Source organism: Pelophylax lessonae (assembly GCF_965119305.1).
Source record: "Pelophylax lessonae genome assembly, chromosome: 13".
NCBI classification, from domain to species: domain Eukaryota; kingdom Metazoa; phylum Chordata; class Amphibia; order Anura; family Ranidae; genus Pelophylax; species Pelophylax lessonae.
The window spans coordinates 158,493,186-158,509,041 of NC_138780.1; the positions used below are offsets into that span (position 1 = coordinate 158,493,186).

Here is a 15,856-nt window from a genome sequence, read left to right on the forward strand (position 1 = left end):
TGACTGAGGGGACCACCCCTTGAGGGTGGGATATGTTAAAAGCTTTATTGTTAACATATTCTGTTGCCTATCTACTCCTTCGGAGCAAAGTCTAATACCCCATATGTGACGAATATGAAGAGGCGGCGACTGTCGGAGGACGTAAGAGAAAAAAAGTTTTTCTTATATTCTGTGAGTAAATTTTGAAAATAAATAAATTTTTCTCCTTCACTGATAGGCTGCAATGATGGGCACTGATGAGGAGGTACTAATATGCGGCAATGATGAGCACTCATAGGTGGCACAGATGAGTACTGATAGGCGGCACTGATGAGCACTGAGAGGTGGCACTGCTGGGCACTGAGAGGCGGCACTGCTGGGCACTGAGAGGCGGCACTGCTGGGCAGCACCATCAGTGCCCACACTCCGTGCCCATAGTGCTGCCAGTCAGTGCCTAGATGAGCAGGGACTGGCAGCACTATGGGCACTGATGGTGGACACTGGTGGTGAGCAGTTATGGCATTTTATTTCCCTCTTGTGTAATCAGGGCACTGGTGATGATGAGGAGGAGCCGCTGATCAGCTCTCCTCGGCTCAAACACTGACAGTGTGAGCCGAATAACGGCACTTCCTCATTTACATGTGACCGGCTGTGATTCATGTCACTGAATCTTTACCGAGATCGGGATCGTGCCGTATCCTAGCAACGCGGCGCGGTTGCCGCTCCGCTCGCCCCCGGGGGCGCGCGAGAGAGGCTGTTCTGGTGCGCCATCATATGATGGCGTCCCAGGATAATCGGTACACCGCTCTGCCGTCATTTGACAGTGGGCGGGTAGTAAGTGGTTAAAAAAAAAAAAACAATAAAAATGACATAAGTCTTTCCCGTAGTTAGTAAAACGCAATAACTTTTACGCAAACCAATCAAAATATGCTTATTGCAATTTTTTTTTACCAAAAATATGTAGCAGAAAACAAATTGGCCTAAAATGTTAGAAACATTTTATTTTTACATTTTTTTTTTTTTTGAGAATTTCATATAAAAAAAATGTGAAATTTTTTTTCACAATTGTCACTTTTTTAATATATAAAAAAAAAAAAAAAAAAAAAAAAAAAAAAAAAAATCGCAAAATAGGGCCTGGTCTTTGAGCAGCCAAATATTTTGGGGTTGAAGTGGTTAATTTGCCAAGAAAAAAAGCACTAAGCAGTTTTGTTAACATTGAAAATAAAACAAAACCTGTCCAGACCACTAACTTAACTAATTTAAAAGGTGAAAATTCGGGTAGATCAGTATTTTGACTTGATTTGTGACTTGACCAAAATAAATGACTTGACTTGCTTGTTTTTCGCCACAGTAACTTGGGAATTGCTTGAGACTTGAAGGTTAAAGCTGGATACACACTATACAACTTTTGTTGTCAGATTTCCTTTAGATGTACCTTTTCTATGTAGTGCAAGGGCCTGCCTGATTGCATACAAATTGAAAGTGTTTAGGATTGACCTATTATATGGTTTTGGCAAGTCTGAAGGAAAAAAATCTAAAGAAAATTGTATAGTGTGTATGGCCCATAAGACTTGAGACTTGCACATGTGTGACTTACGGGCCATACACACTATAAGATTTTCTGAAGACTTTTCCTTCAGACTTACCAAAATCATATAATGAGGTCAAACCTAAACACTTTCAATTTGTATGCAATCTGGCAGGCCCTTTCACTACATAGAAAAGGTAAATCTGAAGGAAATCTAACCACAAAAGTTGGATAGTGTGTATACAGCTTTACTCTCATGTCTGTGGATTACCCTTGTGTGGGTGTGAGAAATACTCGGCACCAATTAATTGCACACATTACAGTTGAAACATTTATAACAGCCTTTTTTTATAAGATATTCTGGGGGGGGGGGGGGGGGGGGGTTTGGACATATTTATGTCTGGGGTCAGGCTGTACTAAAATGTTCCCGCAATGTTCTGCTGCGTTTATAGGCAATCATTGGTTTCACTTTTAAGCCTGGTGTAAGATACATCTGCCTGTAGGATGTTAAGATTACCTACTACTGCCACAGCACCCACAACTGATGTGCCTATATCCAGAAAGGTGTGCGATGGGAATATGAACTATTCTCATTTACCAATGTGTCACATAATATCTCATGATGGGTAAAAGCAAAGAGCATTCTCAAGACCTTTGCAGCCTTATTTTTGCAGAACATACTGATGGCATTGGTTACAGAAGGATTTCCAAACTTCTAAATACATCAGTGAGCACTGTTGGGGTTATTATCCAGAAGTGGAAAAAATGTGATTTCACTATAAACTGGCCACGATCAGGAGCTCCTCACAAGATTTCTGAGAGAGGAGTGAAAATAATCATCAGAAGAGTTGTCCAAGAGCCTAGAACCACTTAAAGGAAAACCTGGAATTAGAAGTACAATTGTTGAAAAGAAAACAAGTTCTGCACTCAACTACCATGGCCACGCTCACCATGCAAGACCCCAATGCTAAAGTAAAAGCATGTTGAAAGTTAATTTAAAGATTGCTGCACAACATTTAGATAAGCCTGTGAAATACTAGGAGAAAATAGCCTGGTCAGATGAGACAAAAATTAAACTCTTTGAATGCAATATTACATTCCATGTTTGGAGGTGAAATGGCACTGCACATCACTCCAAATACACCCCCATACCAACAGTGGAGGTGGGATCATCGTGGTGTGGGGCTTTTTTCAGCATATGGTACTGGTAAACTTCAAATCATTGAATAAAGGATGAAAAAAATGTACCAAGAAATAATTGATAAAAATCTGCTGCCTTTTACCAGGATGATAAAGATGAAACAAGGGTGGACATTTCAGGAAGACAATGATTCCAAACACAAAGCCAAGGAAACTCTCAACTAGTTTCAAAGAAAGAAAATACAGCTGCTAGAATGGCCCAGCCAATCACCTGACTTGAATCCAAAAGAAAATCTATGGAAAGAACTGAAGATCAGAGTTCATTAGAAGAGGCCCACAGAACCGTTAAAGTGGTTGTAAACTCTATCCAAACTTCAGCACATTGCAATCCTCATTATTAAAGGGAAACTGCAGTCAAAAAAGGTTTTTTTTCCCATTAATAGTATGTTAAATATCTTTGATATTATTCATTTTATGGCTAGCTGCTTGTGTAGCTTAGAAAGTCTTATCTAAGCTGGGCAATAAGCTTCTTCCTGTTCTTCACCGACAACGCTATCTCCCTTTATCCGATTTTCCTAAGCTGTCTTTCACTTCCTCAAAAGGTGGTCAGTCTTTCTAAAGGGCTATACACACTATAAGATTTTCTGAAGACTTTTTCCTTTAGATTTACCAAAACCAGATAATATGAGGTCAAACCTAAACACTTTCAATTTGTATGCAATCTGGCCGGCCTTTGCACTACAAAGAAAAGGTAAATATGAAGGAAATCGAACTACAAAAGTTGGATAGTGTGCATCCAGCTTAAAGCTGGATACACACTATCCAACTTTTGTTGTTAGATTTCCTTTAGATTTACCTTTTCTATGTAGTGCAAGGGCCTGCCTTATTGCATACAAATTGAAAGTGTTTAGGTTTGACCTCATATTATATGGTTTTGGTAAGTCTGAAGGAAAAAATCTAAAGAAAATTGTATAGTGTGTATGGCCCTTTAGGCTCGTCATACATGTTCAACTTTTGTTGTACAATTTTCTGTTAGATTTACCACAAACCACATAATATGAGGTCAAAGCTTAACAACACTTTCACTTGTATCTAATTAGGCAGGCCTTTGTACTACATAAATGAAGGTAAATTTAAAGAAAATTGTTCAGAAAATTGTAAGAAAATGGTATCGTGTATGGTCAGCCTTGCCTTAGACCTGCCCATCCCCATCCCTCCTATCGTTCACCATGATCTTCTCCTGTCTTCATAGCCTTGTTTAGGCTAGCAGCTTCTCCAGAGAAAGAGGGTAAGAAGGATCACATGACAGGTGCAATATGAAAGAAATGAGGTACAAAGGAACATTTTTGAAAGTTTAGAAGGATACAGATCTATTTCCATTCTTCATTACATGTGAGTTTTAGGCTCCCGTTTCCACTAGTGTGACTTGTCATGCAACATTGGACACAGTCGAATGACAAGTCACAGCCCAATGATTTCAATGGCACCCATCTATGCCACTTTGAAAATCAGCGACTTTAAAAAGGTGCCTGCATTACTTGATGCAAATGATCCAGAGATCAAAGAAAGTCACGCTCTAAATCGCACAACTTCAGAAACGTAGCCACTAGGCTAGAGTGCGAATTTGGAGTACACTCTCTGGATCAAAGTTGCATCAAAAGTTGCATCAATGTAGTGCAGGTACCTTTTCAAGGTCGCTGATTTTCAAAGTTGCATTGATGGGAACGGGTGCCATTGGTTAGTCACACAAGTGGAAATGTAGACTTAGAGTGGTTGCCTGTACTATGATCATTGTAGACTGTGAGCTAAGACCCCAAAGCACTTACAGCTACACTGACAGTGCCCCCCCGATGTCCAGCTCCCTTCTATGGTAGTCTTCATTCAAAGCCCTGCACAGCTATACTGTATATGTGCACTGCACCTCAACCCCCAGGGCCTGTGTGAATGGCTCTTTTTTTTTTTTATTTCTAAATTTTCATATGAATTAGGATGTACAATGCATCCTTACAGATGAGAGAAAGCTGGGCGGGAACCTATGAACAGCTCCTACAATTCTGTATACACCCACTCCCTGGAAGCGATGTCACTAGCTTTCAGTAACCCATTTCACACCCATTTGCTGCTCTTGGACTCAGCAGGAAGAGAGATTGAAGTCATGTAAAAGCACTGGATACTGCAAATAAAGGAAGAAAAACATATTTTTTTCATTTTGACACATAAGGCTGAACTCCGCTCACAATGATTGCAGGGGAGAAATTAAGATATTAGGCTGTACTTCTTAAAGCTATTGATCGCTGCCTGTCAGTCTCCTTACTTCTTTTTCTAGCTATCCATCCTGCAATGTTTGATTATGTCACCGTCGCACTTGCTTCCCATCCTTAGATTCACTGTATGCTCTATGTGCTGTCTTCAGATCGACCTCATGCCGTGTATGGGAGTTCTGCTCTCAATGGCACAGCTTAGAACACTAGCAAGACTGGGCAGTCATTCCCTGCTTCTCCCCAGGTGACTGATGAGATTTCGGCAGGGGAAACTAGGAAGGGCGGAAATTACGTCCACAGGGGAGGCAGAAAATATTACTTAAGATAGCACAGCCTAATCCCGGAAGACAAGCTTTATTCAAACTACTAAAAAATAGCGTTTTTACAAACATTACACTGTGCAATGATTGAAAATCATCGAAAACGTTTAAAAAATTACTGTACATAAAACGCGAGACAGAATGCAGAGTTTACTTCCTCTAAGATTTAAAGACTGTGTAGAAGAATGGGCCAAAATCACACCTGAGCAATGCATGCGACTAGTTTCTTCATAAAGGAGGCCTCTTGAAGCTGTCATTACTGACAAAGGATTTTTTAAGAAGTATTAAATAGATTTCAGTTTGCATGTTTAATACATTTTCCCTGTGTCATTGCATTTAATTACAAAGAATTTATTTTTTAAACTTCCTTATTTTAATTTCTTTGTATGTATGTATGGATAGCATGGGTTGTTTACTAATATGTGGTGAAAATGTCATACCAATAGCACCATTAGGAATATATTTACCTAGAAAAATGGTGAAATGTTTAATACTTATTTTACCTGCTGTATATAACATGGATGAAAACATTTGAACAATATTTATAAGCCTTTTTGGGAAAAGGGAACTCCAGCTAGCATAAAGTTGAAATACGTAAAAGCACTGGAACACTGTTTAGTCATTCTGGGAATTCACATACACCTTCCACATTGCATGGAAAGCAGAACACCACTAACATTCACTTTGGCGTTTTGCAGGATTGTCTCTTGTCTTGTCACCGGACTATGACAAACTATCATCTGAGTTTGCTGCTACCTCTTGGAATAAAAAACTACAAGGCCCATTTCCATCCATTTTTTCTAATGCAGTGTATGAAAATGCATTGTGCTGAAGCCTATAAATGTGCCTATTTTTTTTACAAATAAGTAGTGTACTACCTATACATTGTAGTGCACCGCTACACAGGTATGTTAAAGGTGCAATTTTTTAGTGCATGGTAGTGCCACCCAAAATGTATCACAGCCCAACATTTTGCTAATAAAAGAATGCATAACGAAGAGTGCTGCCAACATAAAAGAATACTTTCAACAACTGTCATTGCATACTCCTTGCAAATCTTAATTCCCATTTCCTATAGATTTTTTTTTTTTGCCCAAAGCACCTTTTCTTTGATCACAGTTTGTTTTGGACGCCCAGCTCAGTCTCAGGCTCTGGTAGTTTGTCTCTTCATCGCACATTAGTATTTTAGTCAAACAAAAATCAATCACTGTAAAATAAACAGATTGTGAATATTAGAAATTAAGATAAATTAAAACACAAGAATAACCCCTGGTCTTGTTAAAGCAAAGCTGGAAGTGGAATATGGATGCTATGCTAGTTCCATGTGAAAACATTTCAGGCATGTCAAAGCAACAAGTAAACCTGGTGGCCCTGGAATGCTCAGGAGGAAATTGTTTTCTCTATCGTGTAATAGCTCTCACAGCTGTCACATGATGGCTCCTGATAAGCTGTAACAGCTTGGTCAATGTGCTAAGAGCGCATAATTAACAGACTAACAAACATACATTGCCAGGCCACTGTGGACGCATGTCCAATGACTGCTCATTTCAGCCCATATTTTGTGCTGCCGCATTTATGCATTTCACGGTCAACAAGAGATCAAAGAGTGTAAAAACATTACCACTTCTGAGGCACTTCTACTTTAAAGTGTAACTCCACTTTTTTGAGAAAAAACATTTCCCTATGGGTGGTCTATATACATTACAGGGATTTAAACAAACTTTGTTGCAGATTCCTACCTTTTGTTATTCTGAAGAAATCATTGCTTGTGCCTCTGTGCTGAGTGGGTTAAATGGGAGTGGGTTCATAATTATCTTTCAGCTGTGGGAGCTGCAGGGCTCTAATGAGGAAAGCTGCTGGGACTGCATCCCTTTAGATATGTTCCTATTGGGATTATCTCACCAAAAATTAAATTTTTGCTGCAGGGGATGCCAGAAATCTGACTTGTATCTTAGGCAGACTTCTGGGAAAATTGGTGAGCCAATAACACAAGCAGGAAATCATGTTTCTGGGGTGTGGTCAGTACACATTCTGTATACAGAACAGCTCCAGGTAGCCATATTGCATTTCCAGAAAATTACAACAGCTGCAGATTGAAAAGAAAAGGTAATTTTTCATAACATTCAATTACAATATGATTTGTGTCTCAATTGTATACGCTATATTATTTTTTACTTTATTTGCCACAAAAGTGGAGTTACCCTTAACCACTTCAATACAGGGCACTTTGACCCCCTTCCTGCACAGGCCAATTTTCAGCTTTTAGCGCTGTTGCATTTTGAATGACAATTGCGCGGTCATGCAACACTGTAACTAAACCAAATTTATGTAATTTGTTTCCCACTAAGTTTTTTTTTTTTTGGTGCGATTTGATCACCGCAAGGTTTTTTTCTTTTTTGATACGCAAATAAAAAAAAGTTTTTTTATGTATGTTATAAAGTTTTGTAATTAGATATGTTTTTTTCCTGCACTGAGGAAGCTGCACTGACAAGCACTATTGAGGAGGCACTGGTAGGGTGGCACTAATATGCAGCACTGATAGGCAGCAATGATGGGCACTGATATGTGGCACTGATATGCAGCATTGGTGGGCACCGATGGGCATAGATAGGCGGCACCGGTGGGCAATAATGGGCACTGGTGTGTGGCACTGATAGATTGCAATGATGGGCGGCACTGATAGATGGCAATCATGGGCAGCTCTGATGGGGAGGGCACTGAAAGGGTCCCTGAGCCCTGATTGCCATCCCTTGTGGCCATGAGTGGGCAATCCCTGGTGGCTCTAGTGGCACCCCCCCATGGGTCTGCACTGGTAATCAATGCTCTGATTACCAGCACAGAGCCCCCCCCCCCCAGGAGAGCCGCTGATCGGCTCTTCTCTTCTTGTGCCTGTTAGGCACAAACTGAGGAAAGCGATCAACGGCACTTCCTATTTACCATGTGACCAGCTGTGATTGGACACAGCTGATCACATGGAAAAGAGCCTACCTCATTAGGCTCTTTACCGAGATTAGAGATGCGGTGAGTCAGACTGACACACCGCAGCACCGATCGCCGCTCTGCGTGCCCTATCCTGCTGGACGTCATATAACGGCCAGTCAGGATAGTACAACCACTTTGCCACCGTCAATCTGCTATACGGTGGGCAGGAAGTGATTAGAAAATAAAAATTCACATAATAAACTATATAATGCTTTGACGGCATCAGTATGTCTTGTCAGCTGTAGGTTTCCTCCTAAACGCGAAAAAGTTTTGCAGTCATTTTTTTATTTTATCAGGTAGTCATCACTGCTCAATCCCTCCCATCTACTAGCGCTGACATCACCCGGAGTCTGAATAATAGCATACACCACTCTACAATTGACAGTGGAACATCAGCAGTTACACTATTTTACCAAAAGTATTGGGACACCTGCCTTTAGACACACATGTACTTTAATGGCATACCAGTTTTAGTCTGTAGGGTTCAATATTGAGTTGGACCACACTTTTGCAGCTATACCAGCTTTAACTCTTCTGGGAGTTGAAGCTCCTACTGTTCCAAATTATTTGGACCAGTGCACAAAGCAAGGTCCATAAAGACATGGAATTGGAACCAGGGAAAAGACCCGCTCATCCCAGAAGGGCAGGCAGTAAGGGGTTTGACACAGTTACTGATTCTAAGAGCGGGGGGCGGGTTGAAAAGCCCATTAAATGGCTTCAGAAGACAGGGCCAGCTGGCCAACGCGTGCCGGGTGCACATGAATCCAAACCCACCAGGTGCGGACCTATACCTAGGGTTGTGTATGGGAAGTGTTAATGCATCAAGTGCAAAAAAAACGATCTATAAAAGGAAGCCAGATATGACAAAAGAGACAGCCAATAGAGCATAGTTGAGAATAAAGAAAAAAAAAAAAAAAAAAAAAAAAAAGGAAATCGAAATGAACAATTATGTGCAAAAACACAAATTGAGATGGACCGTTCAAGCCATGGTATGGGGCACCTCCAAGCACTTGCATATGCTAGATGTCCTTGCAGGAAATCAATATACACCAGGAACAAGATAGGATGAAATAAAAGACCGCAGGAGAAAATTAAGGGAATGTATGGCTGAACTCTGGAGAAGATGGTCATTTCTCAATCCCTCATGATGCAAATCCATCAAGGAAGGGCTTGTAGTTGACTGCATCACTGAGGCCTGGGAAGTCGTGGCTTTAAGTAGATGGAGCCACCTCAATTCCATCTGGAGGCGGAGCTTGTTCCAATCTCCCACTGGAGCTGGGATGGATCTGTTTGAGAGCCAAAAACTTTACCCTGGAGAAAACCTACCGTTAGTTAACCGGTAACGGTGTTTCTACAAGCCTTCCAGGACGGCCCACACATCAGAGGATAGGCTCCTCCCTACCGGAAACACAATCACTTACAATTTGTTAAAAGGCCTCACCCTTCCCTTTGCCCCTCAGTTGTAAAAAAGTATCTTCCACAACCAAATTACAAGGGAAGTGTTCTTATAATTCTTTAGGTACTTACCACCTATGTTTTAAATTCTTACTACACCCTTTTAACAGGGCGGGAAGTAGGCCGGCCGTCCTGGAAGGCTCGTAGAAACACCGTTATCGGTTAACTTTCTGCAAGCCAATATGGCTAATGATCAGAGGTATGCTCAGACCCAACAGTATGTTCTGGAAAAATTGGACGATTTGGAGAACCGTTCCCGCCGGAACAATCTTCGCTTCATTGGAGTCCCTGAATCATATCTTAATGCGGCCCTGGGTGAAGTTTGCTCCGTCAGGATCCCCCAAGCCCTGGGCATCACCACCCCGTGTATGGTGGAAAGAGCACACCGCCTGGGCCCCCCCTCTAACAAACGGCGTTCACCGCGACCGGTCATAGCCGTTTTTTTGAACTACGCTGATAGGGTTGCTATTCTAAAATCTTTCCGCAATGCTAAATCGCTACGATTGGATGGCCACAAGATCCTTCTGTTTGCGGACTACTTGCAGGAAGTCGCAAGGCGACGGAAAGCTTTCCAACCTACCTGTGCCGCGCTTTTCCTAAAAGGGATCGAGTTTACTCTGGCGTATCCTGCAAATTCTGCGATTTACTACTGCGGCAGGCGAAGCAAAATCCTTTTCACTCCCGGAAGAAGCGGCAAACTATCTACAAGCCTACATGCACATCCCAATGGAAACCCAGGCGTCCTCACCTGCACGCTCCCCGTGGATCAGAAGTCTCAATAGCCCAAGGAAGGAATCTCCTAAAAGGGCCCGCTACCCCCGCAGATCTGAGAAGTAGCCTCCAGGACTGACTCCCTTATGACTCTGACCCCCTAACTTGACCAGGGTTCGATATCACCCCCCACATACCTTATCGCACGTTGGATCCAATCATACGGGTCTCTGCTCTGACCGTGCCTTAGTCTTTCCTCCCCTCCCCCTCCCCCTCCCCCCCCCCATGGCTGGATTGGTCATATTACTGTGTAGACATATGCCGGTTTTCGGTAATTCGATATATCGCGGTATTGCATAGCCACGGTATTGTTATTGTGGCATTTTTAAAATACCGAGTTTCTCTGTCAAGTCTGCCTGACTTGTGAATTGATACATTTCAGTGAGCTGGATGACTCATTCACTCACTCAGCTAACACCTTTCAGCATTAAGTCTCCTAACTATAAACAAAAATGATTACATTTGTATCTTTTCCTTCCCTCTGCCAGGGAGAAAGGAAGTTTAACCTCTTAAAGACTGGATCTTTTTCTGACACTTGCTGTTTGCAAGTTAAAATCAGTTTTTTTTTTGCTAGAAAAGTACTTAGAACCCCCAAACATTTTATATATTTTTTTAGCAGAGACCCTACAGAATAAAATGGCGATTGTTGTAATATTTTATGTCACACTGTATTTGCGCAGCAGTCTTTCAAACGCAATGATTAGACTTTAATGAATAAAAAAAAAAAAAAAAACGTAACAGTAAAGTTATCCCAATTTTTTTTTTTTTTGTTACACAGAGAATCGTGAGAGAATCGTGATCTTTATTCCAAGCTAAAAAATCGTGATTCTCATTTTGGCCAGAATCGTGCAGCTCTAATAAATATATATATACACACACACACGCCTAGCAGCCCACATTACATTATTATATAGCCATCAAGCAGTGTCTGGCCTACCTGGTGATGACTGGTCCTGGCGCTCTGATCCGATGGCCTGGTCTTTAAAGGGGCAAATCCTTGCGATCCAGAAGTGGTTAAACCTGCAGGAGGACCGGTGTTTTTATCTATTAATGACTTTACTATTGCTTTAGGCCTGGTTCACATGTATGCGGGTTGGTGGTTCACATGTATGCGGGTTGGCGGTTCACATGTATGCGGGTTGGCGGCCCACATTTGCACAGGCATAGCAGCCCATTGATTTGAACGGGCTGCTATGCCCTCATTTTCCGCAGAAAAAAGGTGCATGCAGCATTTTTTTTAAATTCAGTGGCCTTGAAATCCATCCTGCTTTTGCACCATGCGACTAACCTGCAGTTCCTGCTCTGGCAAGCTTTCTGCATTTTTTGTATACGTGGGCACGGCATTTAAAAATAAACAGTTTGCGTGTGCAGCAACGGCAGGTAAGTCGCATGGTGCAAAAGAAGGATGGATTTCATGGCCACTGCATTTTTTTAAATTCTGCATGCACCTTTTTTCAGCTGAAAACGCAGGCATAGCAGCTCAAGCCCATTCACATCAATGGGCTGCTATGCCTGTGCAAATGTGGGCCCCCAACCCGCATACATGTGAACCAGGCCTAAAGCAATAGTAAAGTCATTAATAGATAAAAACACCGGTCCTCCTGCAGGTTTAACCAATTAATGACTTTACTATTGCTTTAGGCCTGGTTCACATGTATGCGGGTTGGGGGCCCACATTTGCACAGGCATAGCAGCCCATTGATGTGAATGGGCTTGAGCTGCTATGCCTGCGTTTTCAGCTGAAAAAAGGTGCATGCAGAATTTAAAAAAATGCAGTGGCCATGAAATCCATCCTTCTTTTGCACCATGCGACTTACCTGCCGTTGCTGCACACGCAAACTGTTTATTTTTAAATGCCGTGCCCACGTATACAAAAAATGCAGAAAGCTTGCCAGAGCAGGAACTGCAGGTTAGTCGCATGGTGCAAAAGCAGGATGGATTTCAAGGCCACTGAATTTTAAAAAAATGCTGCATGCACCTTTTTTCTGCGGAAAATGAGGGCATAGCAGCCCATTCAAATCAATGGGCTGCTATGCCTGTGCAAATGTGAACCACCAACCCGCATACATGTGAACCAGGCCTAAAGCAATAGTAAAGTAATTTATAAACAACACCTCCTTCAGGTTTAACCACTTCTTGACCACAAGGATTTGCCCTCTTAATGACCAGGCCATCGGATCGGAGCCGAGCGCCAGAACCAGTTATCACCAGTTAGGCCAGACACTGCTTGATGACCTATTTTAGGCCTGGTTCACAGAGTCTGTACTGACTGACTATATAATAATGTGCATAAGTGAACCAAAGCCCCTAAATTCAGCAATGAAATTGAAGTGAGGTGGAAATTTAATAATTTAAATTTAATAATAGAATACCGTGATAATACCGTATACCGTGGCAAAACCTTAATCAATTAATCGCAGCATGAAAATCTGATACCGTCACAAGCCTATTACTGTGTCAGTATATGCTTTCTAATGTACTCCTCTACCAATGCTTCTTCCTACGTATTATTTAGCGTTTGTTGCCGGTTTAGGTCTAATTTACTGTTGTGTTTTCTTTTGCAGACCTGCACGGCCTTGCTGGAGTGACGTTTGCCGATCCTTTTGCCGGTCATTCCTGGCTTGTGATCTGGCGCTCCAATATTCCCGAAGGGACCCTGTCCGTCCCGCAACCGGATACTTTCACCCTAAGCGGGGAACTGTCCCACATGCTCTGATGCTTCACGCACGCCGTCCCAGGAGTGCCAACAGCAACCTCTCCGGTAAAACCGTCTGGGTAGGATGTGGTTCTCTGGGAAAAAAGAGAAGTCCAGTATGCTACTGGTATGTGTTCTTTTTGTTTCTTTTGCCCCCCTTTTAGATATAGTGTTAGCTCCTTCTCTCCTTCTCCCTGGGAATACCGCCCCCATCAACATGCCTTCTGTGGCCCCCTTTATGATGCTCCAGAGGTTTAGACCCCTACGCAACAAGATGCTTCCACTCTGCCCTGTGTCCCTAACTATAAAAGCCACATTACTCTTCCTCGCCCCCTCCGACCCTCCTTAGCATGAAAATTATCTCCTGGAACGTTAAGGGGTTGAGATCCCCTAATAAGAGAATGGCTGTTCTCCGTCACTTGAAACGCATGAAGGCTGACATTGCGCTGCTGAAGGAAACACACCTGGCAGCCTCTGATTTTCATCGTATGAAAAAGCTCTGGGTGGGTCAGGTTTATGGATCCCCAGCGGTAAAACAGAAGGCGGGTGTCATTGTACTCAAACAAAAACTTGTCCTGTGATATATTATCCGAAGACGTAGACGCCCTCGGAAGATTGGCTATCCTGAAACTCAAGATCCGCTCCCTCACCTTGGCTATAGCAAATGTATATGCTCCCAATTCACCAACCCTCTCCTATTTTAACGACCTCACTGCCAAACTAGCTCTCTACATCCATCTCCCACTCCTCTTGGGGGGTGACTTTAGATCTGTCATGCACCCCAACGAGGATAGGGCTAAGGATTGTCACTCCCCGCCCATTTCCACTTCCATTTCCACTTCCACTCCACCATCCACACACCTAGCGACATTCGTCAATGCCCTCCAACTTACCGATGCCTGGAGGGAATTGCACCCCTTGGAAAGAGAATTCACCTTCTTCTCCCACCCCCATGACAGTCTGTCCAGAATAGACTACTTCTTCACCAATCCCCCCATCCTCAATTTCATTTCTGATCACTCCATTGCCCAAACTGCTATATCAGATCATCCCCCGATTTCAGTTGATCTATCCCATCCGGACAGCAATAATTTGGCGTGCCTATGGCGCTCCCCATCGTATCTATCAAACAACGAGGACCTCCTCCACTCCCTAGAGCGGACATGGTCCTCCTTCTTGGAGGATAACATGGCCCATTCCGGGGACCCGATTCTTCTCTGGGAAACAGGGAAGGCGGTTCTTCGGGACGCATAATAGCATTCGCAGCGACCCACAAGAAAAAAAGCTTCGGCCCAATTTCAAGCCGCCAGCACGGCCCTCCGTCTTGCCCAGACAAATCTATCCCATAACTCACAACCCAATCGCACAGCCTGGAAAGAGGCCAAGGCGAACATTGACATGTGGGCGGAGGCCAAAGAACATTTAAATTATTCGATCCACGATCTTTGTTTCCACAAGTTTGGCAACAAATCTGGGAAACTTCTAGCCCACCTTTGTAAAGGCCCACGTTCCGCAGTTCACATTGCGGAAATCAACCAACCCTCAAGGACAAAAACATCTGACCCCAAGACTATTAATGCGGTAATACGAGATTTCTTTGCTTCCCTGTATGGCCCTGATCGAATCGATCTTGAGGCTGCTAATGCCTTCTTGGCAAAAGTCAAACTTCCCACGCTCGATCCATCTGCACTTAGTGCCCCTATATCCACTGCAGAAGTCCAAAGCAGCATCTCAGGCCTCACCTCTGGAAAAGCCCCTGGACCGGACGGTTACTCGTCGGATTTCTATAAAAATTAACCTCCAACTTACTGTCCCCTTTGTTGACTAAGGTCTATACTCATATCCTGGAGGGAGGTAACTACCTTCCGACGGGACTACAGGCACATGTAAAACCTATACCTACACCCGGAAAAGACCGGGCTGAACCTAGCTCGTACCGCCCAATTTCACTTTTAAACCTGGACTCCAAAATCTTATCTAAATTGATAGCAACTAGATTGGCTAATATCATGCCCACAATAATCCACCCTGCTCAATCGGGATTTACTAAAGGGCGCTCTGCCACCTCCAACATTCGTAAGGTACTGGCAGTTTTGCAAAAGCTCACATTGACCCCCTCAACGACATGGCTATAGTCACTTTAGATGCAGAAAAGGCATTTGATAATGTTAGTTTCCCATGGCTCCAACTGGTGCTACAAAAATTCGGCTTCCAGGGTGCTTTTCTGCATCTAATTTCTTCCATGTACTCTTCTCCCTGGGCTAATATAGTAGCATGCGGACACATATCGGACCCCTTTCCCTTACACCAGGGAACCAGACAGGGCTGCCCCCTCTCACCTTTACTTTTCAACTTGGCTATAGAACCTTTATCCTGCTATCTTTTAGACCACCCCTCTCACCATGGTATACCAGTGGGGAAGCAGGAAGCGCGGACTGCTCTGTTTGCAGACATCCTGATCTAAACAGCCAATCCCGCCTTAGACATTCCTCTCATACGTGACATTTTTAATGAGTTCCGCATCTGCTCAGGTCTCAGGATAAACTTCGCCAAGAGCGAGATTCTCCCCCCCCATTGCAAAATCCCACATTAAGTACTTGGGCATTAATATTGGGAAGTCCCCGTCATCAATATACTCCTTGAATTTTCCCCCAGTAATTGACACGTTCATCAAACAAATGGGGGTTTGGTCGGCCCAACTCCTCTCTCTTCTGGGCAGATGCCA

At 43.1% G+C, this 15,856-nt stretch overlaps 1 protein-coding gene across 1 annotated transcript in view; it reads right to left on the minus strand.

Annotated features, from left to right (window-relative positions):
* TDRD9 (tudor domain containing 9) overlaps positions 1-15,856 on the minus strand; it is a 789,496-nt gene that overhangs the window by 386,957 nt on the left and 386,683 nt on the right. Inside the window, exon 11 of the mRNA XM_082275596.1 lies at positions 6,331-6,435. Within this exon, the coding sequence (XP_082131722.1) occupies positions 6,331-6,435 (105 nt within the window). The remainder of the gene's footprint in view (positions 1-6,330; positions 6,436-15,856) is intronic.